This window comes from Podarcis tiliguerta, assembly GCF_965153285.1.
Source record: "Podarcis tiliguerta genome assembly, chromosome: 4".
Classification (NCBI taxonomy): domain Eukaryota; kingdom Metazoa; phylum Chordata; class Lepidosauria; order Squamata; family Lacertidae; genus Podarcis; species Podarcis tiliguerta.
Genome location: NC_139537.1, coordinates 153250 through 179381, shown reverse-complemented (window position 1 = coordinate 179381; position 26132 = coordinate 153250). Strand labels below are relative to the sequence as shown.

At 58.8% G+C, this 26132-nt stretch overlaps 3 protein-coding genes across 8 annotated transcripts in view; 1 reads left to right on the top strand and 2 right to left on the bottom strand.

Annotated features, from left to right (window-relative positions):
* Nucleotides 1–14926, top strand: part of DNHD1 (dynein heavy chain domain 1) — a 52196-nt gene extending 37270 nt beyond the window's left edge. For 2 of the 5 annotated variants that reach the window (XM_083435931.1, XM_083435934.1), the window contains 16 exons: nt 2559–2661; nt 4539–4688; nt 4850–5032; nt 6576–7007; nt 7109–7550; nt 7638–7784; nt 7921–8106; nt 8469–8647; nt 9119–10084; nt 10182–10353; nt 10432–10518; nt 10834–11035; nt 12960–13051; nt 13154–13306; nt 13569–14296; nt 14404–14926. In XM_083435931.1, coding sequence (XP_083292057.1) covers nt 2559–2661; nt 4539–4688; nt 4850–5032; nt 6576–7007; nt 7109–7550; nt 7638–7784; nt 7921–8106; nt 8469–8647; nt 9119–10084; nt 10182–10353; nt 10432–10518; nt 10834–11035; nt 12960–13051; nt 13154–13306; nt 13569–14296; nt 14404–14862 — 4681 coding nt within the window. In that variant the 3' untranslated portion in view covers nt 14863–14926. Of the gene's footprint in view, nt 1–2558; nt 2662–4538; nt 4689–4849; nt 5033–6575; nt 7008–7108; nt 7551–7637; nt 7785–7920; nt 8107–8468; nt 8648–9118; nt 10085–10181; nt 10354–10431; nt 10519–10833; nt 11036–12959; nt 13307–13568; nt 14297–14403 lie in introns of all 5 variants that reach the window. The other 3 variants (XM_083435932.1, XM_083435933.1, XM_083435930.1) reach the window with 3 other exon arrangements.
* Nucleotides 14888–22358, bottom strand: LOC310675556 (F-box/WD repeat-containing protein 7-like). The gene is made up of 13 exons (XM_083436403.1): nt 22191–22358; nt 21868–22038; nt 21463–21741; nt 19914–19996; nt 19643–19781; nt 19159–19293; nt 17290–17413; nt 17073–17209; nt 16390–16503; nt 16121–16302; nt 15806–16031; nt 15518–15728; nt 14888–15339 (listed from the first exon to the last, which is right to left on the bottom strand). The coding sequence occupies exons 1-13, from the start codon at nt 22335–22337 to the stop codon at nt 15071–15073; spliced, it is 2217 nt and encodes a 738-aa protein (XP_083292529.1). The 5' UTR covers nt 22338–22358; the 3' UTR covers nt 14888–15070.
* Nucleotides 22359–22457: 99 nt separating this feature from the next.
* RRP8 (ribosomal RNA processing 8) lies at nt 22458–26049 on the bottom strand. Of its 2 annotated transcripts, XM_083436628.1 has the most exons (7): nt 25968–26049; nt 25668–25934; nt 24765–25260; nt 24488–24617; nt 24113–24219; nt 22760–22856; nt 22458–22649 (listed from the first exon to the last, which is right to left on the bottom strand). In XM_083436628.1, exons 1-7 carry the CDS (start codon nt 26032–26034, stop codon nt 22524–22526), a joined length of 1290 nt encoding a protein of 429 aa, XP_083292754.1. In that variant the 5' UTR covers nt 26035–26049; the 3' UTR covers nt 22458–22523. The 2 variants fall into 2 exon arrangements, with proteins under 2 accessions (XP_083292754.1, XP_083292753.1); XM_083436627.1 differs by having other exon boundaries at nt 25668–26049.
* Nucleotides 26050–26132: the final 83 nt, after the last annotated feature.

The following is a 26132-nucleotide window of genomic DNA, read 5'->3' as shown; positions in this document are numbered from 1 at the left end:
ACTGCTTTTGAATCTCAAGTATAATAATAATAATAATAATAATTTATTATTTGTACCCCGCCCATCTGGCTGGGTTTCCCCAGCCACTCTGGGCGGCTTCCATAGAAACAAAAAATACAATAAAATATCACAGATTAAAAACTTCCCTGAACAGGGCTGCCTTAAGATGTCTTCTGAATGTCAGGTAGTTATTTATCGCTTTGACATCTGCTGGGAGGGCGTTCCACAGGGCGGGCGCCACTACCGAGAAGGCCCTCTGCCTGGTTCCCTGTAGCTTTACTTCTCGCAATGAGGGAACCGCCAGGAGGCCCTCGGAGCTGGACCTCAGTGTCCGGGCAGAACGATGGGGGTGGAGACGCTCCTTCAGGTATACTGGGCCGAGGCCGTTTAGGGCTTTAAAGGTCAAGACCAACACTTTGAATTGTGCTCGGAAACGTACTGGGAGCCAATGTAGGTCTTTCAAGACCAGTGTTATGTGGTCTCGGCGGCCGCCCCCAGTCACCAGTCTAGCTGCCGCATTCTGGATTAGTTGTAGTTTCCGAGTCACCTTCAAAGGTAGCCCCACGTAGAGCGCATTGCAGTAGTCCAAGCGGGAGATAACCAGAGCATGCACCACTCTGGCGAGACAGTCTGCGGGCAGGTAGGGTCTCAGCCTGCGTACCAGGTGGAGTTGGTAGACAGCTGCCCTGGATACAGAATTGACAAGTAATACAAGTGGAGGTCTCGTCTTCACAGAGACAATTTGATGGATATAAGCTGATGCCATGCGTGATTGATTTTGAAAGCCAGATTTGGAGAGACGACGCCCTGCTTGGATCGGAGAAGGAAAGTTGGACAGACTCCCTTATGAAGGGATGCTCTGGACTTGGTGATTCGGATCTGGGCCAGGGGGAGATTGGAGTTGTGGAGGCCTTCAGCCTCGAAGGGACTTTGGAGCATGCCCCGAAACATCTTTTGGACTTTAGTTTTGACTATGGAGTATGGGCTGACTTGCCGACAAGGAATAAAGGAACTGTCAAGATGGAAGTAAAGTGTAAGCATAAATTTGAAGAAGACCTGCAGATGGGACATGGAGAAGAGTTAAGAGCGTCGGATAGATGATCACCAGGCTGATGGGCTATGTAGAACTGATAGAAAGGACTGACAGAATCCGAGACCAGGGAGAAGAGACGGTGGAAGAAGATTGGAAAAAAATTAAAAAATCTATTTAGATAAATATTGTAAAATTAATGAATGTTAGGAAATGTTGGAATGAAATTACATGACTTTAGTAGAAATATTATAAGGAGTTAAGTATAAATAAATTTTAAGGTTTTGATGATAAGATAAGGTAAAAATAAATTAAGATAACTAAAAGACAGAAAGCAGTGAAAGACGGAAAGGATTTGCTGATATAATTAATAACTGGAATACAAAAATGGGAGGTGTGAGGAGGTCGAGGAAATAAGTTAATGAAAGATAAGGATAAATATTGATGTTGGACATAACATAATGATGGCTGACTGGGAACAGTTATGGACCCAGGTATGATATTTACGGCATGTAATGCCTTAAGAGAGAATATTATGAAAATGATATACATGTGGTACATGACACCAGTCAAGCTAGCAAAAATCTATCATTTGCCCGATAATAAATGCTGGAAATGTAAAGAAACTGAAGGTGCATTCTTTCACCTTTGGTGGACGTGCCCAAGGATTAAGGCTTTCTGGGAGATGATTTACAATGAAATGAAAAAGGTATTTTGTGTAACTTTTAGACTTCTAATAAATATTATTTTTTTATATATATAAAAAGAACTTTGCTTCAGGATGAGAACAGAAATCGTGCTCTGGCGGCGCGGCAGCAGCAGGAGGCCCCATTAGCTAAAGTGGTGCTTCAGGTTAAGAACAGAGGGGTGGTGGATGGTGATGGGAAAAGGAATTATCTGTGGGATTGAGTGTAGGTATGTTGTAGGTATGTAGGAATGTTGTATGAAATGTATGTTTGTATGCTTGTATATTTGTAATATATGTGTATTAATGTTGAATTATTTTAACAATAAAAACTATAAAACATTTTAAAAAAAAGAACAGTTTCAGGTTAAGTACGGACCTCTGGAATGAATTAAGTACTTAACCCGAGGTACCACTGTATGATGTATATTGAAAAATGCATTAATAAATAAAAGGGGCCAGGAAGGGTGATGGAGAAGGTCCATCTGTTAGTATTTTGCAGGACTTTGATTCACAGGATAGGTGAGTTTACCTGAAAGACCTTTGTTCATGGGTGCAGGAGGGATGGAGAGGAGCCCTGGAAGGGAAGCAAGAGTTGCCTTCTGACCATCAGCCAAGAACTAAGGATTGCATCCCATTGAGAGGAACTTAAGTAGCCCCCCAAGCTGCATTCTCTGTAGGCATCCCTGGTTCAGAGGGCGTCACGTATCTGTCTTAGGCATCCTATGAAGGGACTTCAGGCAACCAGATTAACTGACAGACCTGGGTGGGTGTTGGACCCCCGAGTCCTGTGCCCCAGACCCCCTCTGCGTGCCTCCTCATGGGGTGCTTTCCCCACTGCAGGATGAAGACGGCCCTGCACAAGATGGGGGAAGTGAGCAAGAAGCAGCAGGAGCACACGCGGGACGTGCGCTTCCTGCAGCAGAAGCTGGTGAAGATCAAGGAGGTGAGTGAGGCCGGCCGGTCCTCTTCCACTCAGTTGCTGGCTGCCTGCCTGCTTGAAACTCTCTCAGCTCCCGGCTGGCTTGACATTTATAAAGCCCCTGGAACTCACTGGGTGCCATATTCAAGTGAAGGACCTGGTTCCAAAGGCTTAAGAGCTGCTCCTCCAAAGCAACTGAAGCCCATGTTGCCCCAGCGGCAGAGCAAGGCAAGGCGTCTGCTGCCTTTCCCCACCAGCTGGGTTTTGTGCAGAGCTGGAAGTCCTCCCAAGGGCAGGCTGCCCATAGAGTCTCCTCCGTCAGAGCGGCCGGCAGCTCAGTTGCACTGACCAGTTTACTGGAGCAGAAGGAACTGCAGGAAAGAGGGGTTTGAAAGGAAGCTGGGAACAGGGCAAGGCTTGTGAATAAGATTTGGATATTCAGAATGGAATCAGGAAGAAAGGGGAAATCGTCTTTTATCCCATTCTATTGTGGAGGGTTAGAAACTATAGAAAGTGGATTTGGACAAACCATAAGAGGCAAACCTGGCTCACAGCATGTTGGGTGTTTTGAATCTTGGGGAGACAGAGGCTGTGTGGGAAGGTGGTTTCCATGCCCAGGAGACAGATCAGTTGCCTGTTCTGGGCAGGGCTGCCCTCTCTCTGAAAGAGCAGACACATAGCTTGGGGTACTCCTGGGTACATTTTTCAGTAGAGGCTCCAGCAACTGGCTAGGAATGCCTCTGACCAGCTAGCTGCAGCCAAATCTGGATGATCCAATCACCGCAGCCCACACGCTGGACTACTGCAATGAGGTGTTGCCTGTGAGCTTGGTCCAGAAGCTCCAGCTAGCACTGAAGGTTGCATCCTGGCTGCTGACAGGGGCATCTGCACTGTCTGCCCACACACGTGGGTCAGGTTGAAGGGTCCTGTGACAACTCGAGGAGCCCTTGGGTCCCAGCTCCATCGCAGGTCACCTGGAGGAGTGCTGCTGGTTGTCTGCTGCCTTGCAGGGGCCAAACTGGCCTCCCTGAGGAGTCGGGCATTCAGCGCTGCCAGTCCCAAGCTGAGGAGCCCTCTTCCAGCAGAGACGCGGGAGGCACTCTGGCTTTGGATTTCCAAGTGTCTCTTGAAGACTTCTTTTATGCAGACTAGCCTATGCAACTGCTTGAGTTTGATTGGCTAGTGACTTTGATGTTAATTTATATTTTATGGTATGAATTGGTGGTATATAAGTATCTAAATATATAAAAGCAAGGTGGGTCCCACAAAGCAAAATCCTTTAGCTGACAAAGGTCAGAGTTGAGAGGTGTGTCTTCCCGTGAGGATGGCCGTGGTCTCCCTGGTGTCAGAGGGCCCAGAATCCAAGTTGTGGTGGATCATTTCTTAGGTATTTATCCCTCCCCGCTTCCTTTCAAAGGAGCCCAGGACAGCTCTGATGGTGTTTCCTGCTTGGCAGGGGGTTGGACTCGATGGCCCTTGTGGTCTCTTCCAACTCTAGGATTCTATGATTCTACCTAATGGTGTCTGTGTCACCCAGGAGATTGCAGCTGCAGAGATAAGCAAACAATAGCAAAACAATCAAAAGCAATACACAGATTTTTAAAACAGCGAATTTTCCTCGGTGTTAGGCTGCACAGGGATATTTTAAACTCCCACTTCTATGTTGCTGCTAACTGAGGCAGCTGCACCTCATCAGAGAAGGCTGCCCCCCGCTATGTGTGAGAGAGGCTCTTGGGCACCCACCGTGCCAGGGCGCTTCCCACAAGGAGCACTGGTCACTGGACTGGATGTGGCCTGAGCCAGCGGCAGCCAGGTGTCCTGGAGATGCTGCTGGGGTTTAGGGGGGGTTGGTGGCTTTAGGGTGGTCTCCTTTCACCCCACCCATCCTCCTTGCCTTGCAGCAAGTGATCTGCAGCCAGCGGGAGGTGGAGCGGGAGCAGGAGGTGCTGAAGCAGCAGGAGAAGGAGTGTGAGCTGTATGAAGCGCGCATCGATGCTCTTACCAAGGAGCGGGATGCTCTGGAGAAGGGGAGGGAGCTGGCCATGAGGAAGGTATGGGGGCACGTGGGGCGGGGGGAGGAAGGTCTTGCTCAGTCACCAGGCCCTCCTGCACCTGCCATCTGGAGGGAAGGTGTGGCAGAGGGGGCAGGTGAGGAGAGCCCAGCCTTAGGGCCCTTGCCCGCCTCATCCCAGAGTGACCCTTCTCTTCTCAGGTGAACAAGGACTACAAGGAGGCCCTGGCCATGCTGCGGGTGCAGGACATTGAGGAGCTGCGCAGCTATCGCCAGCCGCCAGAGACTGTGGTCGTGGTGACAGACATCCTCTGCCTGATGTTTGAGCAGGAGCCGGGCTGGGAGAATGCAAAGCTGCTCCTCAACAGGGACAACTTCTATGAGGTGAGGCCCAGAGCCCTTCCTGCGGCTCCTGTGCTCTTGGGGCTGGCCCAGCAGCCAGAGCCTCAGGGCCCCGCTTCCCCTCTGGACCGGCGGCCTGGGGAGAGAGAGACCCTGGCCTAGACCAAGAGGCTGTTCCTTGACAAAGGGAGGGGCAAAAGCAGCCTGTTTCCTCCTGGGAGGGGGTGGGGAGCCATGGCTAGCGAAACAGCAAATGTGGATTTGATTTGCATGGAACTACCAGTGGATAAAACCTGAAACCATCAGCTGCAGTAAGAGAACAGGAAAGTAATTGAGCACAACAGAGATACTGCAAACACATCACTGCAGTCCTCACGAAGCATGGGAAATATCCTTAAGGAATAAAACATTATACTGTATATATAAAATTGTCCCTCAAGGGTTGTAGAAAAAGTGGGGCTTGCCTTTGGCTCCTCCAAGGGACTCTGGAGTCCCCTCAAGCCATGATCAGCCAGAGGAGAGTGGATGGGGGCAGGATCCAGTGAAAGCCAGGCAGATCTTTATATTTCTGTTGCAACAGAGTTCTCCCCCCTCCTCTGCAAGAAAATGAGAGACCAAGAACAATTCTTACTGTATTTTGGATATATCTGTTAGGTTCAGTCACTTCTGTTGAACCATTTTTGTCTTTCTTTTCTTTCTGTTGCTTTCTGATACATACTGGTTGTTAACAGTAAATGCTTACACATCTCTGGTTAGGAATTCCTTCCTTGCATGGTATTTGCTTTATTTCTTTTGATGAGTTTAATATCTATGGTTTAGTTTTCAAGGAGGGCTGCACCCAAGAACAGAGAATCCCACAGGAGCTGAGAGTCTAGCTGAGAGTATATAGATTGGGCTCATCCGGTCAACATTATGCACTTAAAGCTTCAAAAAGCTTTTGATATAGACCCTCATCAAAGACTCCTGAGTAAGCTTAGCAGTCCAGGAGTAAGAGGAGAAGTCCTCTTGTGACTATGGAATTGGTTAAATCACAGGAAGCAAAGAGTAAGAATAGATGGTCTGTTCTCTGAACAAATACATGTGTAATGTGGAGTGCCCCAAGGATCAGGATCGGGACACGAGCTTTTTAACTTGCACACAAACGACTCAGAGCTAGAGCTCAGCAGTGGGCTGGCCAAGTCTGCGGACAAGACTAAACTGTTCAGAGTTGTTAAAACAAGTAGAGACTGTGAAGAGCTCCAAACGGGCCTCTCCGGACTGGGTGAATGGGAGGGGAAATGGCAAAAAAACTCTGCACAGGCCTGGGCACCTCTGGAGTGGCTCCCATGCTCTGTGACCAAAGGGGCAGGGAAGCCAGGCAGAGGAGCTGGCGAGGTGGGCAGGCTGGAAGACCCCCTCAGTCCCCTGGGGGCTTCTGGAACTGCTGGAGAAGGTGCTGCCCTTTGGCCCATCTTCATGGTAAGCAACCGGTTGTTTTAGCGTGGGGCATTTTAATACAAGCAGCCTGGTGTTTCTTGCTCCTCATTCCTTGGTGAAAAAGCCGCCAGGCCAGGGTCCCATTCCCTCCCTCTGCTTCCCCCTCCAGGACCTTGTCTTCTACCCCAAGGACAGCCTCGCCACGGAGCTCTTTGAGGCCCTGGGCCGGGCTGTGACTCACGAGCGCATCTCTGAGAGCAGCATATCCGGTGCCAGCCAGGCCGCTGCCGCCCTCTTCCAGTGGATCTCGGCCACCTACTGGTACCACTGGGCCCTGCTCGACTGGCAGCCGACCATCGCACGGCTGAAGTACTGCGATGCCCAGATCAACGCAGAGAAGGTGGAGCTGGGCGACCGGCGCCTGCACTCGGAATACCTGAGAGATGCCACCCAGCTGCGCATCAAGGAGCTGAAGCAGAAGCAGGAGCGCCAGGAGAAGCTGATGCACCAGCTCACCCACTCCCTGCAGGCCAAGGAGGAGGCCACCACCGTCGAGAGCTCCGTGGCCGAGCACATGGCCAGCTGGACAACGGTCACAAGGGTGAGAGGGGCGGGCGGCTGTCCCCCCCCCCCCGTGCCCTGCGAGGCGGGGGTCCCGTTCTCCCAGACTCAGCCCTCTGGCGCCTCTGCTTTCCTTCCTAGAACCTGGAATCCCACCGCACTACTGTCTATGGCGATGCCCTCCTCTCCGCAGCCAGCCTCTCCTACCTGGGCCCATTCCCTCCGCAGCGGCGGGAGGAGCTGCTGGAGAAGTGGCAGGCGGTGTGTGCCAGGGCCTGGGGCCCCCTCGGGCCGGACGACGTGAGGCGGCTCCTGCAGAAGGAGCTGCCCTGCCCTGGCCCGGCCTCCCACAGCGATCTGCTGCTGGCTGTGCAACAGCCCCTGCATCTGGCGTCCCTGCTCAGCACTCCTCCAGAGCAGCGACTCTGGGATCGAGTCCACAAGCCCAAGGTCCCCAGCAGCCGCCTGGTCGGCATGATCCTGCTCTCCAGCACCCACACGCAGGCTCACCGCTGGCCTCTGCTGGTGGACCCCGACAAGCAGGCCTATCTCTGGCTGCTGACATCCAGAGCCATGGAAGAGGGTGAGTGGGGTGTGCGGGGGGGGGGGGGGGGGTGTCAGGCACATGGCCTTGGCTGCAGGTAGCTTCACATCCAACCCCTCTTTACAGCGGATTCTCAGGCCTATGCCATCTCTGACCTGGTGCCGGACATGGTGGAGCAGGGCAGCTCCATAGAGATCGCGGAAGACAACCTGGAGGTCCTGTCGCTCACAGACCCAGACCTGGAGCAGAACCTCTGCAAAGCAGCCAGCCTTGGTGAGCGGAGGAGGGTGGTGCCCCTGCCGCTGGCAGCGCCCTGAGAGGGTGCCGTTCTCTTTCAGCAGCCCTGTACTCTGCCCGCGCCGTCCGGCAGCTCAGGCGAATGTGCTGCTTGGCTCCCACCTCCTCACAGGCACCCCTGTGTTGCTGACGGACTTTGAAAAGAACGTCCCCTGGTGCCCAGCCCTCGAGGAGCTGATGCAGAAGGAATCGTTCAGAGGCGCCCTCCACTCAAAGTCAATGGAGGACCTGGCGCAGGTGCCCCCCAGCTTCCGCCTCTACCTGTGCACTGAGCTGCCTCTGGAGGCTTTGGCTGCAGGTAAGGGAGGTGGCCTAGTGCCCTCCTGGCTCTCAGGGAGCTGAGGTGGGTGGAGGCGGCTCAGCCACTCGCTGCTCACCCTGAGAGCCATCTTCGGCTCCCCTCTCAGAGAGGGTGAGAGGCTTTGGAAACTTCCAGTTGCTGCGGGTGGAAGCAAAGGTAGAGTCAGCAGATCTCTCGCCCAGCATGGGAAGCTGCACTGCCAAAGCACGACCGTGACCTACTTGGGTTCCCCAAAGTGTGGGGGGTCAAGAGCCAAAGGTGTCTCCACACCGCAGCCAGCCATCGGCGGAGAGGGGCAGGCAGGCGGGTGACTGGGACGGACGGCTGGGCCCTGCCTCCCACCTGGCTCCTCTTTGCAGAGGTGGACCACGAGCTTCTCAAGAGCCTGAACGTGATTGACCTCAGCCTCAGCCAGGAGGCGCTGGAGGAGCTGCTGCTGGTGGAGGTCCTGCGGGCCGAGCGGAAGGAGATCCTGAAGAACCAGCAGGCCTTGCAGTTTGGGATCCTGCAGCTGGAGGGGAAGCTGGAGGCCACGGAGGTGAGGCAGGGGCTCCTGTGGCTTGGCGTGGGGCGGTGGGGCTTGGGGTGGAGAGGCTGCTCAGCCCAGCCCCGTGGCCCTTCCTGCAGGAGGAGCTGGAGGCAGGGGCTCCTGTGGCTTGGCGTGGGGCAGTGGGGCGGCCATGGAGAGGCCGCTCAGCCCAGCCCCGTGGCCCTTCCCGCAGGAGGAGCTGGAGGCAGGGGCTCCTGTGGCTTGGCGTGGGGCGGTGGGGCGGCCGTGGAGAGGCTGCTCAGCCCAGCCCCGTGGCCCTTCCCACAAGAGGAGCTGGAGGCAGGGGCTCCTGGGGCTTGGCGTGGGGCGGTGGGGCTTGGGGTGGAGAGGCCGCTCAGCCCAGCCCCGTGGCCCTTCCCTGCAGGAGGAGCTGGAGGCAGGGGCTCCTGTGGCTTGGCGTGGGGCGGTGGGGCGGCCGTGGAGAGGCCGCTCAGCCCAGCCCCGTGGCCCTTCCCGCAGGAGGAGCTGGTGGCCCTGATTGCCCAGCCGCAGCGCTCTCTGCTGGAGGAGGAGAACTTCATGCCGATGGTGCGGCTGCTGCAGACGCAGATCCAGGCCCTGCACGCCACCCACCAGCACATGGTCTCCCAGCACCAGGACCAGGCGGCGCTGTGCAACAAGTACCGGATGGTGCCCCGCCTGGGCGTGGCCCTGCACCTGGCCCTGCAGCAGGTCTGCCGCCTCCACCCCTCCTACAGCTTCCCCAGCAGCGCCTGCATGGCCCACGTGCGCCAGGCGCTGCTCTCCACCAAGCGCCAGGAGACCACCAAGCAGGAGTCGCTGGAGTCGCGCCTCCTGGAGCTCAGCAAGGCCGTGCTCCACCACTGCCTGACCGAGGCCGTGCCCTGCCTGCGGGAGATGGACCGCCTCCTCTACCTCTTCCTGGGGGCCATGGCCCCGCTGAAGGTCTCGGGGGAGATCACCCCGCTGGAGTGGCTGGCCTTCTGCCAGGGCCTGCGGGAGCCGGCGGCCAAGGAGCTTCTGCAGCCGCCGGCCGGGGTGCCCTGCCCCAGCTGGGTGAGCGCGGAGGCCTGGGAGGAGTGCGGCTTGCTGGAGAGCGTCCCTGGGTTCCAGGGGCTGCAGGCCTCCCTGGCGGGGCAGGCCGCCCAGTGGCAGGAGTACTTCCGCCTGCGCTCCACCATGGTGGGGCTGGCCCTGTGCCCCAGCCACGCCCACCTCAGGCCTTTCCAGCGCGCCATCCTGTGGCGCATCTTGTGCCCCTCCGCCATGAGCAGCGTGGTCTCGGCCCTCACCACCTGCTCGCTGGGCTGGTCTCTCACCGAGGAAATGGGCATCACCTACCCGTACTCCTACAGCCGGGCCAACAAGCCCATCATCTTCCACACGCCCTCGGCCGGCTCACCAGGCTGCTTCATGCACCCGCTCCTCTGGATCCAGCAGATGGCCACCCAGCGGGGACGAGGGGTGAGGCGGGCACAAGGAGGGGAAGGGGCAACGGGTGCAGGTGTCGGTGGGGTCCCTCTGGGAGGACAGAGCAAGTAACCAGCCCCCCCCCCCGCAGGGAAATGTGGTCGTCATCTCCTTTGGCACCCCAGATGCCTGCAAGCGGGTTTGGCGGACGCTGCCCATCTGCAGCAAGAGAGGCAAGTGGCTGGTCTTGACCAACTGCCACCTCCAGGAGCACTGGGACCCCGACCTGCTGCAGCTGCTGGACCAGTTGGTGAAATCCTCAGGTGAGGCGGATGGAGGCAGCGGGAGGGGTCTCCCTCCCCCGGCCAAAGCCCCTCTCACCTTGCCCTCTTTTTGCGCAGGCAAGGTGCCAGGGGGAGGCCTCGAGATCCACACCAAGTTCCGCCTGTGGCTCATCACTGCTGCTGACGCCCCTCATTCCATGCCAGGTACCAGGCCAGGGAGGAGGGAGGGAGGCTGATGCCGCGGGGGGGGGGGGCACGGCCAGAGGGGCTTCTCCACACCCTGCCTACCCCTTGGGGAAAGGGGCGCACTGCCCCCCTTTGCATCTCTCTCTCTCCCAGGGACCCGCTCCCTCTTGCTCATTGTCATCTGGGCTCTCCCAGTGCCGCTGGCTCTGCCACAGGGCCTTCCACCTGCCTCTGCAGGAGAAACAGAAGCTGAGCAACTTCTCACGGCCTCGGCTGTCCTTGCTGTCCCTCCCGGCCTCTGCTGTGGTGGTTGATTCTCTTCTGTGCCAACAGAACTCCTGAAGCGCAGTGCCACCTCCCTCTTCTGCGATATGCCACTGGAGCTGAAGGGCATCCTGGCACGCAGCCACTACTGGCTGCAGGGGCGAACCCAGAACCTAGACACAGAGCAGCGGCTGCCCCTCCTCGCCCTCTATGGGGTCCTGCTCTACAGGCAGGCCTATGCCCAGTGGACCCAGGCAGAGACATACCTGTGGTGAGTGAAGGAGGTGCTTGCCCTGTCCAGCAGCGAGGAAAAGAGCCTGCCAGTACATCTCATGGGAGTTTGGAAACTCCTCCTCTGCTTTATGCTACTTGGAAAGCACCCTGAATCGCCACCCGCGGGCTCCCCATTCTTCCCCTGCTCTTGGAGCTGCCTGTGTGGGCTAACAAACCAGTCCTTGCCCACAGGGTTGCCACAGAGGGGGCTGCTGGTTGCAAGGGGGGGGGGGGAGCAGAGCGGGAAGCAGCAGCAGCAGCAGCAGCGGATGAGGGCTTGGATCTCCCAGCTGACAGGCAGCCAGGGAAAGGCTCAGGGCTTTCTCCCTGCAGCCCTTTCTGGCAGCAGCAGCAGGAGGAAGACCCCTTCCCTGTGCCTCCTCACAGAATTCAACAGGGCTCCCCAGAGCAGGGGAACTGGAGGGTACCCGGGATGCACCCATGGAAGCTGCCAAGTAGGAGGAACCTAAGGAGTCCGGCAGCAGCCGGATCAGGCCAAAGGGGCTCCATCTAGTCAGCCTTCTGTTCTCACAGTGACCAACCAAGAAGGAAGGGACCCCATGAGCTCATTCCTGCGTTGGCCACAGCAGTCCAGACCCCACTTTTTAGGGGCTTCTTTTGCCCCAAAGTACATCACTTTTCCTTGAGCTGTATTGCATTTGCAATCAAGCAAGATGAGCGCCACACCCCCAGAGTTGTCCGCAACTGGACCTAATGGTAAGGGGTCCCTTTACCTTAAATCACTTTTCCTTGTGTTGAATTGCATTTGCCATTTTGATAGCCCCTTTGACCAGATCCCTTTGGAGTTCCTCATAATCCCGCTGGAGTTTAATCACCCTGAACAATTTCGTATCAACAGGAAACCTGGGAACCTTACTGCTCACACAACCCTCACAAAAAAAGTTAAAAAGCCCAGGTTCCAGCATCAGTCCTGCACAGCACAGAGGGTGTAAGAGCCGCCGCCAGGATCAGGCCATTCAGCCCAGCCTCCGGCTCCCACGTGGCCAGCCAGAGGCAGAAGAGGAGCCCCAGAGCCCTCTCCCCTCGCACAGTTTCCAGCAGCTGCCCCAATGGTGGAGGAAGAGGATTGCCATTGTGGCTCCTCTTTAGAGATGGCCGCCGAGTGAGGGCCACCGTCTGGCTCTGTGCTGCAGGAAGAACTTTCTTCCATCTGCCCTTCCGACATTCAGCTTCATTGGACACCTACGCGTTTGAGGTTACGAGAGAGGGAGAAAGTTTCCCCCTTCCCACTTGCCATGTTGCCCCTCACTTTTTGAACTAAAAAGTCCCAAATGCTGCCCCCTTTCCTTGCAAGGGAGTCGCTCCACCCCCTCAGGGGGCCCCTCCTGAATCTTTTCCAACTCTGCAATAACCTTTTTGAGGGGAGAGGAGGCGCCCAGAACTGTATATCCTTCTTCAAATGTGGGCACACACCAGATTCCTGAAACGGCATGATGATAGTGGCAGTTTTATTCTCAGTTCCTTTCCTACTGATCCCTCACATGCAAATTTCCTTTTTCATGGCTGCCACACTGGAATACTTTCTACATCCCACAATTGGGAGAACCACCCATTTATACTCACTTCCTGTTTCTTAACCTGTTTCCCACTGATCCCAAAATGAGGTTTACCCAAGAATCTATCATAGAACCAGAACTGTAGGGGCGCCCCAAGGGTCCTTGAGTCCAAGCTCCTGCAATGCGGGAATCACAGCTAAAGACTCCTGCTTAAAATCCTTCAGTGAAGGAGAGGCCCGTCCCCTGCCAAGGTCTTTTGTTCCACTGTCCAAGGGCTCTTCCTCTCAGCTGCTGAGACCCATAAGAAAGTTGGGAGCAGGCCAAGACGGTCCTCACTCTGGCAAGCCAGGAGTGCGGTTTTTGCTCTGACTCTGCCCTGTGCCTGAGATTGTGCTGCCCTTGCAGGAGCCACGGGGAAGTGTTGGCCGGGCTCAGAATCCAGGAGAGGCTGAGCTGCCTAACAGACGGAGCCCAGGAAGCCCTGGAGGAGCTGGCCGGTATGGAAACAGGGCTGAGTGAGGGGTTCAAGGGGGCAGCCTGCAAGAGCCAAGGCCTTGAAGGCCCCCTGCGAAACACGGCCGGCTCTTCTGCCTCTGCAGGGACCATGCTCTATGGGGGTCACATCCTGGACAGCGGTGATGCCCAAGTGGTGCAGAGCCTGTGCCAGGCCTGCTTGGCTCCTGCCTCCCCCCTGCAGCCAGCCTCCAGCCTCCAGCAGCTCGTGGCCACAGTCGTCGGCTGCCCCAACCCAGGTGAGAGAAGATCAGAAGAGCCGTCGGGGTCGGGCCCAGCATCCTGTTCTCACTGCGGGAAACCCGCAAGCACCAGAGCAACACCCTCCCCGCCTGCGGTTTCCGGCAAGGGGTATTTGGAAGCCTTGCTTCCTCCAGCTGTGTGTGGGCGGCAGTGGGTGGCCATTGTGGGGCTAATGTCTCTGAAGAGGGCAGGGAAGAGCCTGCCGGTGGGGGCGCCGGGTGCTCTGCTGACCCCCCTCCCTTTCCTTGCACCCTGTAGGGAACACGGATGAGGAGGCGGCCGCCGCCACCCAGGCCGGCATCGAGCAGCTGCCCAGCCCCATGGTGCCTGCCGGGGTCGGCCTGTGCAGCGCGCTGCAGCAGCGGATGCTGGCAGAGCGGAGCCAGGCCTTGCTGGTGGCCTTGCAGGCCTCCCAGGGCCTGTGGCAGCCCCGCCGGGCCCCCTGCCGCCCGCCCACCGGCGCCCTGGAGCAGCTGCTGCGGGACGGGATCCGGCTGGCGCAGGAGCTGCAGGAGCAGCTGAGCGAGTGCGGCTGGGAGGTGGGCTGGAAGGGGTGCCCCCCGCAAGGGCAGGCCCGCCCCCGGCCCCGCCCCCTGCAGCGCTTCCTGCTGGAGGAGGCGGGCATCCTCCTGGCCCTGCTGAAGCAGGTGGGCCGCGACCTGAGCTGCGCCCAGGAGCGCCTGCAGGGGGAGCCCTGCTCCTCCCGCCGCTGCAGCACCATCCTCTACCACCTGAAGCAGGGCCGCCTGCCCGGCCCCTGGCTGCCCTACGCCCTCACGGGCCCCCAGGCCCCCCCGGCCTGGCTGCAGACGCTCAAGCAGCGGACCCAGCTCCTGTGCAGCTACCTGGGCTCCATCAGCGGGCCACTCGTGGCCCACTACCAGCTGGCCGCCTTCCACCAGCCCCGCCGCCTCCTCCTGGCCGTGCTGCAGGAGAGGGCTCGCGTGGAGAGGCAGGAGCTGCACCGCTACCAGCTGCACCAGCAGGTAGGGAGGAGAGGGCGGGCGGGCACGGGGGTGGGCACAGGGCCAGGCCCCGCAGGCCCGGTCCCTGAGCGCCCCCTTTCCCCCTCCCTCTTGCCTTCCTTTGCCAGGTCCTTCCCAGCGGGCCACCCCCCACCAGCGCCCCCGAGAAAGGCATCTATCTGAGCGGGCTGGAGCTGCGCCATGCCTTCTGGAAGGCCCACAGTGGGCTGCTGCAGGAGAGCCGCACGGCCGAGCCCTGCCCGCTGCCCACCATCTGGATCCAGGCCGCCCGCCTGACCTGGGACATGGCCTCCGCCGGCACCACCCCCAAGCTCCCAGCCAACAAGTACCTGTGCCCCGTCTACCTGGGGGTCCCCGAGGTCCCCGTGGCGCTGGGCAGCCAGCACGTCATCCTGCACCTGAGCCTGCCTTCCAAGATGGCCCCTGAGCTGTGCCTCCAGCAGCGTGTCCACGCCGTCAGCCTCCTGCGCTGGGAGGGGGACAGCAGCACGGGGCAAAGGCAGCGCCCTGCCCCCTCCCCCAGAGCCCCCTCCCCAGGACAGACCCCTCCCCCCTCCCGGGCTTAACCCACACGACACAGAGAAAGGCATGTACAGAAATAAAGTGATATATTATTAGTGTGTACAAAAAGCAGACTTGGGTGCTCTGCCGCTCTGCCAGCCGCCCAGGGCCCTGCAGCCAAGCTATAAATAAGGTGCGCGGCCAGGAACCACTCACTCGCGCCTGGGGGGATGCCCGTCCCGCAGGCCCCCCCTGCCAGTCCAGCCCTCCTCCTCATTTCAGGTCCACGTCAAAATCCAAAACAAGCAGCTTGGTCTCCTCGGTCCCGTTGCGGCTCCCCACGGCACACACCAGCTTTGTGTTGGAGGCCCGGATGCGCCAGACCACCCCCCCGCTGCCGCCACTCTCCAGCGCCACCAGGTTGCGCACAAACTCGCCCGTCTTGAGGTCCCACAGCTTGACGGTGCCGTCGTCTGAGCTGGTCACCACAAACTTGGAGCTGAACTGGAGGCAGGTGACGGCACTCTGGTGCTTGCTGGGACCTGCAGAAGGGGGGCAAAGACGGTGAGAAGCAGCCATCGGCTGCCGTGCCCAGCCACAAGTGCCCAGCCGCCTCTTCCTGGAGGACGCCCCTGGTGGCAGGCCTCTGCCCAGAGGGAGAAAAGCCTCCCCCCGCCCCCCAGGACTTTGTGAGGGCCGATGGGGAGTTTCAGGTCCCACCTTGCAAGGTCTGCAGACACTGGCCCGTCTTGATGTCCCAGATCTTGACGGTGGAGTCGGCGTTGCCAGAGACCAAGATGTTGTCGCGCAGCTCCATGCCGCTGGTCAGGGACTGGTGCCCCATCAAGGTGTGCAGGCAGTTGCCGCTCTCGGCGTCCCACACGCGGATCGAGGTGTCCAGGGAGCCGCTCACAATGTGGGTCCCATCAAACTGCGCAAGAGAGGGGTGGGAGGAGTGAGGGGCTGTGCGACTCGGGGGGGGGGAGGGAAGGGGCCGGGGTCCCTCACCTGCAGGGAGTAGACGCGATTGGTGTGGCCTTGCAAGGTGTGGATGCAGCTCTCCGTCTCGGGGTCCCAGACCTTGACCGTGTAGTCGTAGGCGCCACTCACCACCTTGTGCCCGTCGTACTGGACGCAGCGGACGGCGGCCACGTGGCCCATCAGCACGTGCAGGCACTGTCCCGTCTCGATGTCCCAGAGGCGGAGGGTGGCGTCCCGGGACCCACTCACCACCCTGCCAAGCAAGGGAGGAGAGACAAGCAGCTTGAGTCCCGGGCAGGAGGGGCGGGAGGGGTCCCTGGAGCGACTCCCCCCCCAACCTACCTGCTGCCGTGGAGGTGCATGCAGCGCACGGTGGAGGTGTGCCCATAGAGGGTGTGGACGCACTCGCCCGTGTCCGCGTTCCACACCTTGAGGGTGCGGTCTGTTGAGCCGCTGATGACGATGTTGTCCCTCATCTGGGAAGACCAGACACCCCCCGTGTGCCCCACCAGGGTCTGAACGCACTGCGGGGGGAGGAGGAGGAAGATGCTCAGAGCCAGGAAGGCGGAGCCACAGCCACCCCCGCCCACAGCACCATTTCCCAGACTCACCTCCCCGGTGACAGCCGACCACACCTTGAGCGTGTTGTCATCTGAGCCGCTCACAATGCGGTTGCCGCAAAACTGGAGGCAGGTGATGACATGGTCGTCGTGGCCCTTCAGAACCTGGTCCAGGGAGAGAATTAGCAGGCCAGCTGGCGGCATCCCCCTGCACCCCCTTTCTGCGGCTGAGGGAAGGGGCAGCTTCCTCCCCAAGCCCAGTGGCCTGGAGTTCTCCAAGGCTTGAGACCAGGCCCAGCGGTCAGGAGCCGGCATCAAGCAGGCGGACTTCAAATTCAGCAAGGGCTGGAGGCTCAGCCACAGTGACAGCCCCAATTCAAGGAGCAGCCAAGTCTCTCTCCCCCCCCCCCCATCCCGCATTTGTGAATAGCCAGAATAATTCTACCTTCTGGATCTTCTTTGCCAGAAGTCAAAGGCGCTTCCCTGGTCCACCTAGCCCAGCAGCAGCAGCTCTCAAGAGTATGGGCACATGTCTGTCCCAGCCCACCACTGAGCCCTGGCCCCTGCCTGGTATAGGACAGGGACTGGGACCCAGCTGGGCACCCAGGCATTGGGCTGCTCTTCCTCCAGAGCCTGCTCTTTGGTCCCCATCGTGCAGCCACCCTGGAGATCCCAGAGTAGCGTCTTAGGCCATGGCGAGGTCACCCCAATGGGGGTCAAGAGAGGTCCCCTACCTTGGGGGGGCGGGCATCCCCGCCACGCCAGTTCATGTCGATTCGGTGCTGGCGCAGGAAGGCCAGTTTCCAGGGGCTGTACATGAAGCCTGGGCTGAGCAGCCGGCGCTTGCGCAGACTCAGGGGCTCCTCGATACCTGCAGGAGGCAGAAGCGGCTGTGACAGGGGGAGGCCCAAGGGCAGCCGGAAGCAAGACCGGGCAGGAGCTGAGCCTCACCTGCATCGCGGCACTTCTCCCGCCACAGCAGGTTGTCCTCGGCCAAAATCCGCCAGTAGCGACAGGTCTGCGCCGCCCGGAGCAGGTCCCGCGGCTCCAGGAACGAGAGCACATAGAGCGCCAACTGCAAAAGGGACAAGATTTCCTCCCGTGAAAGGCCTCCCTGGGTGCAAACGGCAAGCCAGGCATGGAGAGGACGGGGCTGGGCTGGGCAGCTTCTCACGTCCACCACAGCAATGTGGAGACTTTGCCGTCTAGATGACCTGACCCCAACAGGTCCCACACAGCTGGGAAAGTGGGTGAGTGGCTGCTGCCATCCTTTTACCCTCACCAGCCCCCCAATGCTCCTCCAAGAAGAGAGCTGGCCTTGGGCAAAGGCCTTTTGGAAAGCCCATGGTCCACACCTTCCTCCCACACAGCGGCCACTGTGGCCACGCAATCCCAAACTGCTTCACAGCCCACAAGGCCTCTCCTGCCTTTCCAATCCAGCACAGAGTCTGTGGCTGAGCTCCCTGTCCTGACCATCTGGGCCAATCTCTTGCCCTCCAAGCATCCTCCTGCCATTTCTTATTGTCCTCCTTGCCACTCCCGTCTGATCTGGCTTTCTTTGGATGTGTTACAAAGGACTCCCTATGACACAACTTTTGCTCTAAAAATGGTAGCCTGCACCTCGCAAGGGAAGCTCTGCTTTGGCCTGGAGAGGCAGGGAGAGAGCGTGCTCCACATTAGCTCACGTACGCGGACGTTCAAGCGAGCTAAATCCATTGACCACTGTCTCTTCTCTCCCTTGACATCTTTGACAGCCTCCCCTTAATGTTTGTATATTTAAAAATTAAGAAAAGGGAGCTTTTGACTGAAAGTGTTCTGCCCATCTGCCACTTATGACAACACCATTTAAAACCTTTTAACAATCACTTTCAAAAAACCAAGATTTTGTACTCTGCATCTGTTTACAGTTTAAAGGCTAATTTGAGCCTAAAGCCCAACTTTTGCCTTAGCACCCAGAAATCTTTTGGATCCCAGAGGCCCGATTTCCCTGCCCACTTTTTCCTCTTCTCCATCACTTTCTGCTGCACAATGAGCAGCTGCCTTGGAGAGACAAGGCCTGGGACAGCCAAGCTCTCCCACCCTCCCTCTCTGGGGCTGATTCGTTCTTCCTCCCCTTGCAACGCCCTCTGCTGCTGCTGCTGCTCCTTCCCTCGCCTGTCTCATTCCTCTTTCTCCTCTTTGGCAGGAACTGAACTCCGGCTCTTAGCTTCTCACCAGGCCTTCAGGTTCTCCGATAACTTAGATTCTTGCCGTTAAAAGTTTTCCAAGGCCTTGTAATCAAACCAAATAGCTCCTTCTCTGATGTGTCTCATCTCCTGCCAAAGCAACTGGCTCTACTCAATTTTCCTGCTGGTGCCACATCTGCACTTCAGATAAAGTTCTTTTCTCCCAGTTTCTCTCTGTTACTTCATCCTAGTGTTTCTGCGAGTTTTCACGCACACTTTAAAAATGTGTAGCTGGTATGAATAGTTCTGACTCTTATTTGTTTTAGGCACAGGTAGGTAGCCGTGTTGGTCTGACGCAGTCGAAATAAAAATAAATTGTCCAATACCGCCTTCTAGACCAACTAAGTTTGTTCTGGTATAAGCTTTTGTGCGCACGCACACTTCTTCACTTCTTTTACAACTACCTATCGTGTCCCCTTGTCCCCCCTCTTGACTGTGGCTCAGATTCTGATCTCCTGACCTGTTGCTCAAGGCTTTCTAACAACACCCTGCAGGCTCATTCTTCCACCAACACCTTCGGCCAACAACTCCCCACCGTCCTCTCTCAGCTGCCCTGCTTTCTTCCTCCGAGGTCCCCCACGCACGAGACACTCACCTCTTTGGGCAGCAGTGATATGAAATCGCGCTGGAATTGGGGCTCAATCACTTGCATCATGTGCTTGATCTGAGGAGGCTCACAGCGGTCAATGAGCTCATCCAGAGCCAGCAGCTTCTCTGGGCCGCTCCAGCGCTGGCGGGAGAAAGGAGTAAGGGGAGATCGAGCGCAAAACCCAGGATTGCAGCCCGTCTCTGCGCCGGAACCAAGGCCACAAAGCAGCCCATAAAAGCAATCAAAGCAAAAGCTGAAACACCACCAATGCATCAGCTCACTTTTAAGATCAAACCCCTAAAACAAAATAGGAAATGAGAAGCACACCACAGCACAACATCTGCCAAATGCCCGGCTCGTGGAAAAAGGCCTTTGCTGAATGTCAGAAGGTCAGCTGCAAGCCAGCCAGAAAGCGCAGCCCTGCTCTGGCTCCAGCCGAGGGCCTCACGCATCACACACACAGACACAGGAGCCTCTGCCTGCCGCTCACCTGGAAAGTGCGCAGCCAGTCCTGCAGCTCAGGGGGTGGTGTCATCGGGGGGACATGCCGGCAGCGCGCCTGGCCTGCCTTGGCGTTCCGCAAATCCCCAAAGGTGGCCGTGGGGCTAGCGACACAGGGGCCCAACACTCTGGAGAGGAAGCAAGTATGTCAGGAGAATGCCATGGCCAGGGGCCCACGTCAAGAGTCTGGCTGGAGACAGACCCCCTGTCTCCCCTGGCACCTTGCAGGAGCTCCCAAGCGCCACCCGCAACCTCCTCACCTGCCCCTCTCGGAGCCCTTGCACAGCTTCTTGCCAGGTGACTGGGCTCTGCCATCCGGGCCGCTCTCTGACTTGCGCTTCATCTGCAATGCAAAGAGATGGGGCGGAATGGAGTCACACGGATCCAGGCAACCCTTCAGCTCCGCAAGAAGAAAGGCTATGCAATGCACACAGCGCCCCCTCCCGATGCACAGCGCCGCATCAGGTCAAGTGGGGCACCCTTCTTGCTGCCTCCGCCGCACAGCAGCCATGCCAGGGCCCCCATGCCTCCTGCCTCCCCAAAAGACTGGAAGGTTCAACACTTTCTCTCAGAACACAGATCTACAAACTGTGCTTTGGGACAACAACCTCGTAAGGGCAGGAGGTGGGGAATAAAGATGCAGCACACAGCAGCCCTCTCCCCACCTGACGGCTTTTGCCTTTCATCCTTGGAGCCTTGATGGCCAGAACACACCCGAGAATCACAAGAGCCTGCTGGATGAGGCCAACGGCCGATCAAGTAAAGGTAAAGGACCCCAGTTTAAGTCCAGTCAAAGGTGACGATGGGGTGCTGTGCTCATCTCGCTTCACCCTGAGAGAGCCGGTGTTTGTCCGCAGACAGTTTTTCCAGGTCATGTGGCCAGCAGGACTAAACCGCTTCTGGCGCAACTGAACACAGTGACGGAAATCAGAGCGCACGGAAATGCCATTTACCTTCCTGTCACAGAAGTACCAATTTATGTACTTGCACTGGCATGCTCTCAAACTGCTAGGTTGGCAGAATCTGGGACAAAGCAACAGGAGCTCACCCCATTGTGCAGATTCAAAAAGGGATGTGTATGGGAGTGTGGTCTAAACCACACTGACCCTCTTGGGCTTGCTGATCAGAAGGCCCGTCCAGTCCAGCCCTCTGTCCCCACAGTGACCAACCAGATGCCCATTATGGAAACCCACGGGCACAGTCTGTGCCCAAGAACAACACTCCCCCCACCCCGGTCACCTGTGGCTTCCAGCACCTGGTTTTCAGAGGCATCGCTGCCTCCTACTGTGCAGGGCAGAGCATACTTAGCCATGGTGGCTAGTTGCCCCCAACAGCCCCTCCTCCATGAACTGCAGATTTCAAATCTGCACAGGAAAAATGTGCTCCAACTTCAAAAATCCCTCCAGTGAGGAAAAGAAAAGGTATCATGAACAAGGCATTAAATTCAAGCGGTCCCACCCCCTTGTTTTGGTCAGCACAGTCCCTTGGCTGCACCCCTGAGAAACGCTCAGCACAAGCTTTTGGTGCCACAGACATTTCCAGGAAGACCCTGAAGGTCCCGGCCAGCATCACCCTCTTCTCCTGCCAGCCTCCCTGGGCCAAAGAGAAGCCAAGCCGAAAACTTGCCCGGCCCCCCTCGGATGCCTGGCGTGGACCCTCTCAGCTGCTGCGCCCCAGAGCCCCGTCCCCTTCTCTGGGCGCCTTTCCCCAGGCAGCTTCCGTCTGCCGGATCTGGCCCATCGCGGGCAGCCTCCTGCTCTGCCGGGATCTCCCTCTTCCCGTCCTCTCCCCGCGCAGCCCCTTCTTCACCTTGGGCCGCGTGTGCCGGATGAGGCCGCCGCCCTCCGTCCGCTCCAGGTAGTCGATCCAGCGCTCGTCCACCGTGTAGTAGAAGTAGACGTCGCCGCCGCTCTCCTCGCCATCGCTGCTGCCGCCGCCGCCGCTCGTCTCGTCCTCGGAGTCGGCAGCCCCCGGCGGGCAGGAGCTGCCCGGCTCCTCCTCGGCCGCCAAGCAGGCCGGCGCCCAGCTCTCCCGCTGCCCGGGACGCGGCGGCGGCGGCGGCGACTGACCCGCCTCTTCGTCCGGAGCCTGCGGGGGGAAGCGGGCAGCGGGGTTCAGCGAGCCTCGGCCCAGCCGCCCGCCCCCCGCCCGGCTTTCTTCCGCCCGCCCCCCGCCCGCCCCGGAGACGCGGGCCAAGGTCGCCGCCAAGCCCACCTCGGGCGCCGGAGCCGAGGACGACGACGCCCGGCAGGCGGCGGCTCGGGCGGGCTCCGGCTGCGGCGGCGGCGGCGAGCAGGTCATCCGCTGGCTGTTCAGCTCCAGGATCCGCGCCGTGATCCCCTTGACGTGCAGCAGGTCGTCCAGGGAGGCGAAGCCCTTCAGCTCCTGGCGGGGAGAGGGGCGCCCCGTCACGCACCGAGAGGAGACCCCGGAAAAGCCCCTCCCGCCAGGAGCGGAGCCCCCCCCCGCGGGGCCCGGGGAGGGAAGGAGCCCCCCGGGGGGAAGGGAGCGGGCCCTCGGACGCCTGGGTCCCTCACCTCCCGCTTGCGCACGATGCCCCTCGCCCGGCGGCGCCCGATGCCGACCAGCGCCCGCTCCAGCTCCGCCACGCAGGCCCGGTTGATGTCCAGCTTGCCCCCGCCGCCGCCGCCGCCGGGGCCCGGCCCGCCCGCCGATCCCGACATCGCTGCTGCCGCCGCCGCCCGGACTCGGCCGGACTGCGCTTGCGCCGGCCACGCACCGCCGCCGCCGCCCCTCCCTCAACTACAGCCCCCAGCAGGCATTGCGAGACGAGACACTTCCGCTTCGAGAGAAAAGCGCTTTATTCAGAGCGAGGCGGCGGCCCAGACGAAGCCCCGCCCCCCGTGGCGTCACCGCCGCTTGTAGAGGCAGGGGCGGAGCGCCAGGCCCGGAAGAGCCCCTTCGCCCCGCCCCTTCCGCTTCGCCGCTTCCGCCTTGCGCAGCTCGAAGGTGAAGAAGTGGCTGCCCGTCACGTCCTGCAAGGAGAGGAGAGGGAAGGCCATGCGGAGGCGCGCCCGGGCCGGAAGGGGGGCTCGCGCGGCCCCCGGGAGGAAGGGACCCCCCAGCCGAGGGAGAGGAGACCTACCTTGCGGAGGAGGCGGAAGCCGAGCCGGGCCAGCGCCGCCACGAAGGCCCGCACGTCCGGGAAGCGGCTGGCCACCTCGGCCACCAGGAGGGTCCCCCTGCCAGGAGAGACGGAGGGAGGAGATCAGCCAGCGGGGCGGGGGGGGGTGCAGAAAAGAGGCAGGAAGGACTAACAGGGATGCGGCAGAAACATCCCCTGAGCAGGACACCCCCCCGTGTGTGTGTCAGGAGGGCACCTGCAGGACCCGGGAGAGGCTGGGAGACGGCTTGGCCTGGCCCCCCAAAGAGACGGGCCCCAAATGCTATAGGTCATTGTTTCTGCTGGTGCTCTGAATGGTTACCAATCATGTAATCCTTTCCCCCTAAGCAGTCCAAGGAATGCTTGCTTATTTTATTATTGCATTTCACGTCAGGAAACCTCAGAGGATGCCTCAGAAGCAGCCCCTTCCCACCTTCGGAAATTTAAAATGTTTGTTTTACAATATTTCATGTCCTGTAACCCACCCAGAGTGGCTGGGGAAACCCAGCCAGATGGGCGGGATACAAGCAATAAAATTATTATTATTACTATTATTATTATTCACAATGATCCAGAGCTGCTGCCTCTGATCCTGTGGCCGACATGTAGCCACTGAGAGCCTTCCTTCTCTCTCCAGGAATTCAGACCCGGGGTCCTTCTCTGAGCTCTGCCTGGAGCTGCCATGGGTGGGTGTGAGTGGGTGAACCCAAGACCTTCTGCCTGGGAAGTCTGCACTTCCTGGCCAGAGAGTCTCCTCCTCCTCGCTACTTGTTTTCAAAGGCAAATGGTGCCGAGGACTGATTTTAAAGAATGCAAGTAAACTTTAGATCAGGGGGGCTTCATGCATATTTTCGAGACTGTTTTGATACTGAAATAGAAAATACACGAATAGTGGTTTTTTTCAATATTCAAGTTAGTTATGCTGAAATTTAGATACTAAGCAGATTTAGCTGGTTCACTGCCTCAAGGCTCTTTGCAACCATCATTAATTCATTGTCTGAATATTAATAAATGTATATTAACATAATCCTTTATTTTAGTAATATCTTTTGTTTAAGTTGTTGTAATTTCAGTTTTCTGGACAACGCTTAAAAATATTCTAACTATATCTCTATTAATATATTACTAATATTTTAATATTTCTGACTGGAAAACCCAGTCAGATGGGCAGAGTATTATTATTATTATTAAGCAGTATAGGTATTAAATATCATCATCCACATATGACAGCCATAGGTTTTGACTGAGCTGGCGGTGCCCTGATCAGCCATTTCACATGCCCCCCTCACTGCCACAGCCCCTCCCATGCCAGTGACCCCAGGACCCCACAATTACCCAACTCGTAGCGCACGGTTGGCCTCTTCTAAGATCTCCTGCAGGTTAGTACCCATCAGTGCCAGGCAGAACACAGCCACGTCAACAGATTCATCATCCAGGGGGACCTGCACAGAAGGAGCAAAAAGAGGGAGGCGCAATCGGAAAACCATGTGTGTGAGGTAGAATCATGGAGCTGGGAGGGACACCCAAGGGCTATCTAGTCTAATCCCCTGGAATGTAGGAATCACACTCGATGCAGCCCTGACACGTGGCTGTCCAAGCTCTGCTTAAAAGCCTCCAGTGAAGCAAAGCCCACCTGCATGGGCTCATCACACAGCTGCTCCCAAGCCTGGAGAAGGCAGGGGCTGCGAGGAGGCCCTCCCCCCAACGTACCTGGGCCATGTCGCAGACAATGACTCGGGGGTCCAAAGCCACCAGGTCAAAACAGTGCACCTTGTTCCGCACGCTGCGTGCCAGCATGCAGTCCCCGCAACCGAAATCTGCCACCACGAGTGACGCTGGTCTGTGAGGGGAGGGGCAAAGTTAGACCGTGCACCCATCCTGTCAAACACTTCTATACATTAACTATGACATTGCAACATGCGCAGATGTTTGCTTAACCAGCACATGTTGAAGGGGGCAGCTGGCCAATCCCCCTCCCCATCCTTACCTCTGACGCAGGTAGCGCACAAAGCGCTGCACGGGGTTTTCAGGCCACTGGGCCACCTGCCGGGCAAAGCCCCGGTGATACACTGCCAAGGCCTCAGGGTCATCCCGGAAGAGCTGGACCGCCTGCTGGCTGGAGGATGTGTAGAGCTGCTGGTTGATGAAGCGGAAGCGCGCTGACTCCAGCCGCTCCTCCATGCGCAGCCGCAGGGATGCTGCCCTTTCGCTGAGAAGTTCCTGGCCTGCTGGATCTTCCTGGCTGCTGGGGGGCTCCTCTGCTGCTGCAAGGACTGCAGGGGGCTCCTCTGCTGCTGCCGAGGCCACAGGGGGCTCCTCGCGGCCCAGCCCTGCCTTGAACCTGTTCTGGCGACGCTTGTTCTTCTGGCGGTTCTTCCACTGTCTCCTGGTCAGCCGCTGCCTTGGCTCCTCCTCTGGGTCCTTTGCCCCAGCGCTCCTCTGCTTGCTGCTGGGCTCAGGGTCTCCGCCTCCAGCTGCTTTGTCTGGACAGGGCAAGGACAGAGGTGCTTAGCCCTGGGCTCCATCGCCCCCCCCCCAGATGATCGCTCTAGTCCAGGGCTCTGTGCACTGACTGCTGGTGGCAACAGCCCACCGGGGTTCCAGGCAGAGGGACCAGCCCCGCCCCACCTGGAGAGGCCCCCAGGGACTGAGATGCAGGGAAGGTTTCATAAGATTATAAGAACCTAGTCCAACATCATAGCCTTACAGTGGACAACCCTGATGGGAAATCCACAAGCAGAACCTCAGCAAAGGAGCATAGCCGTCGAGCGTAGCTTGCCGCCACCCGAACTACAACCCAGGCTATCCCCCCTGACCCGCCTTGGCACACCGGGCAATTCTCTCGGCCTTCGTCCCGGGGAGACCCTCGGCCACAGCCTAGCGGCATCACCTGCTCGGGGCGCCGGCTCCTCCTTCCGGGCCGGGAGGCGCTGCTGCTGCTGCGATTGCGGAGCTCCGGGGGGCGACCCCGCCTGCGACCCCTTCCTCGGGCGCTTCCTCTCCGGCGGCTGCTCGGCCTCCGAGTCCGACGCGCTGCTGCCTCGGCCGGAGGAGGACGGGGAAGGCGGGCGCGGCGCCGAGCTCTGCAGGCGGCGCAGGGTGGCCAGGAGACGCCGGCGCGCGGCGGGGCTGGGCGGGGGGCGGCCCCCGGAGGGACCCCGCGCGGCCCCCACCCGCCCCGCCAGGGGACTCGCCTCGGCCCGCGGGCCCGGCAGCGCCGGCTCCGCCGCCTCGCCCCACGGAGCCTCCTCGAACATCCTCCCGGCGGAAAGAGGCAGCGGCGGCAGCAGCAGCAGCAGCAAGAGCAGCCCAGGCGCTCACGCTGGCGGAAGTTCCTGGTCTCCGGGTTGCCCTC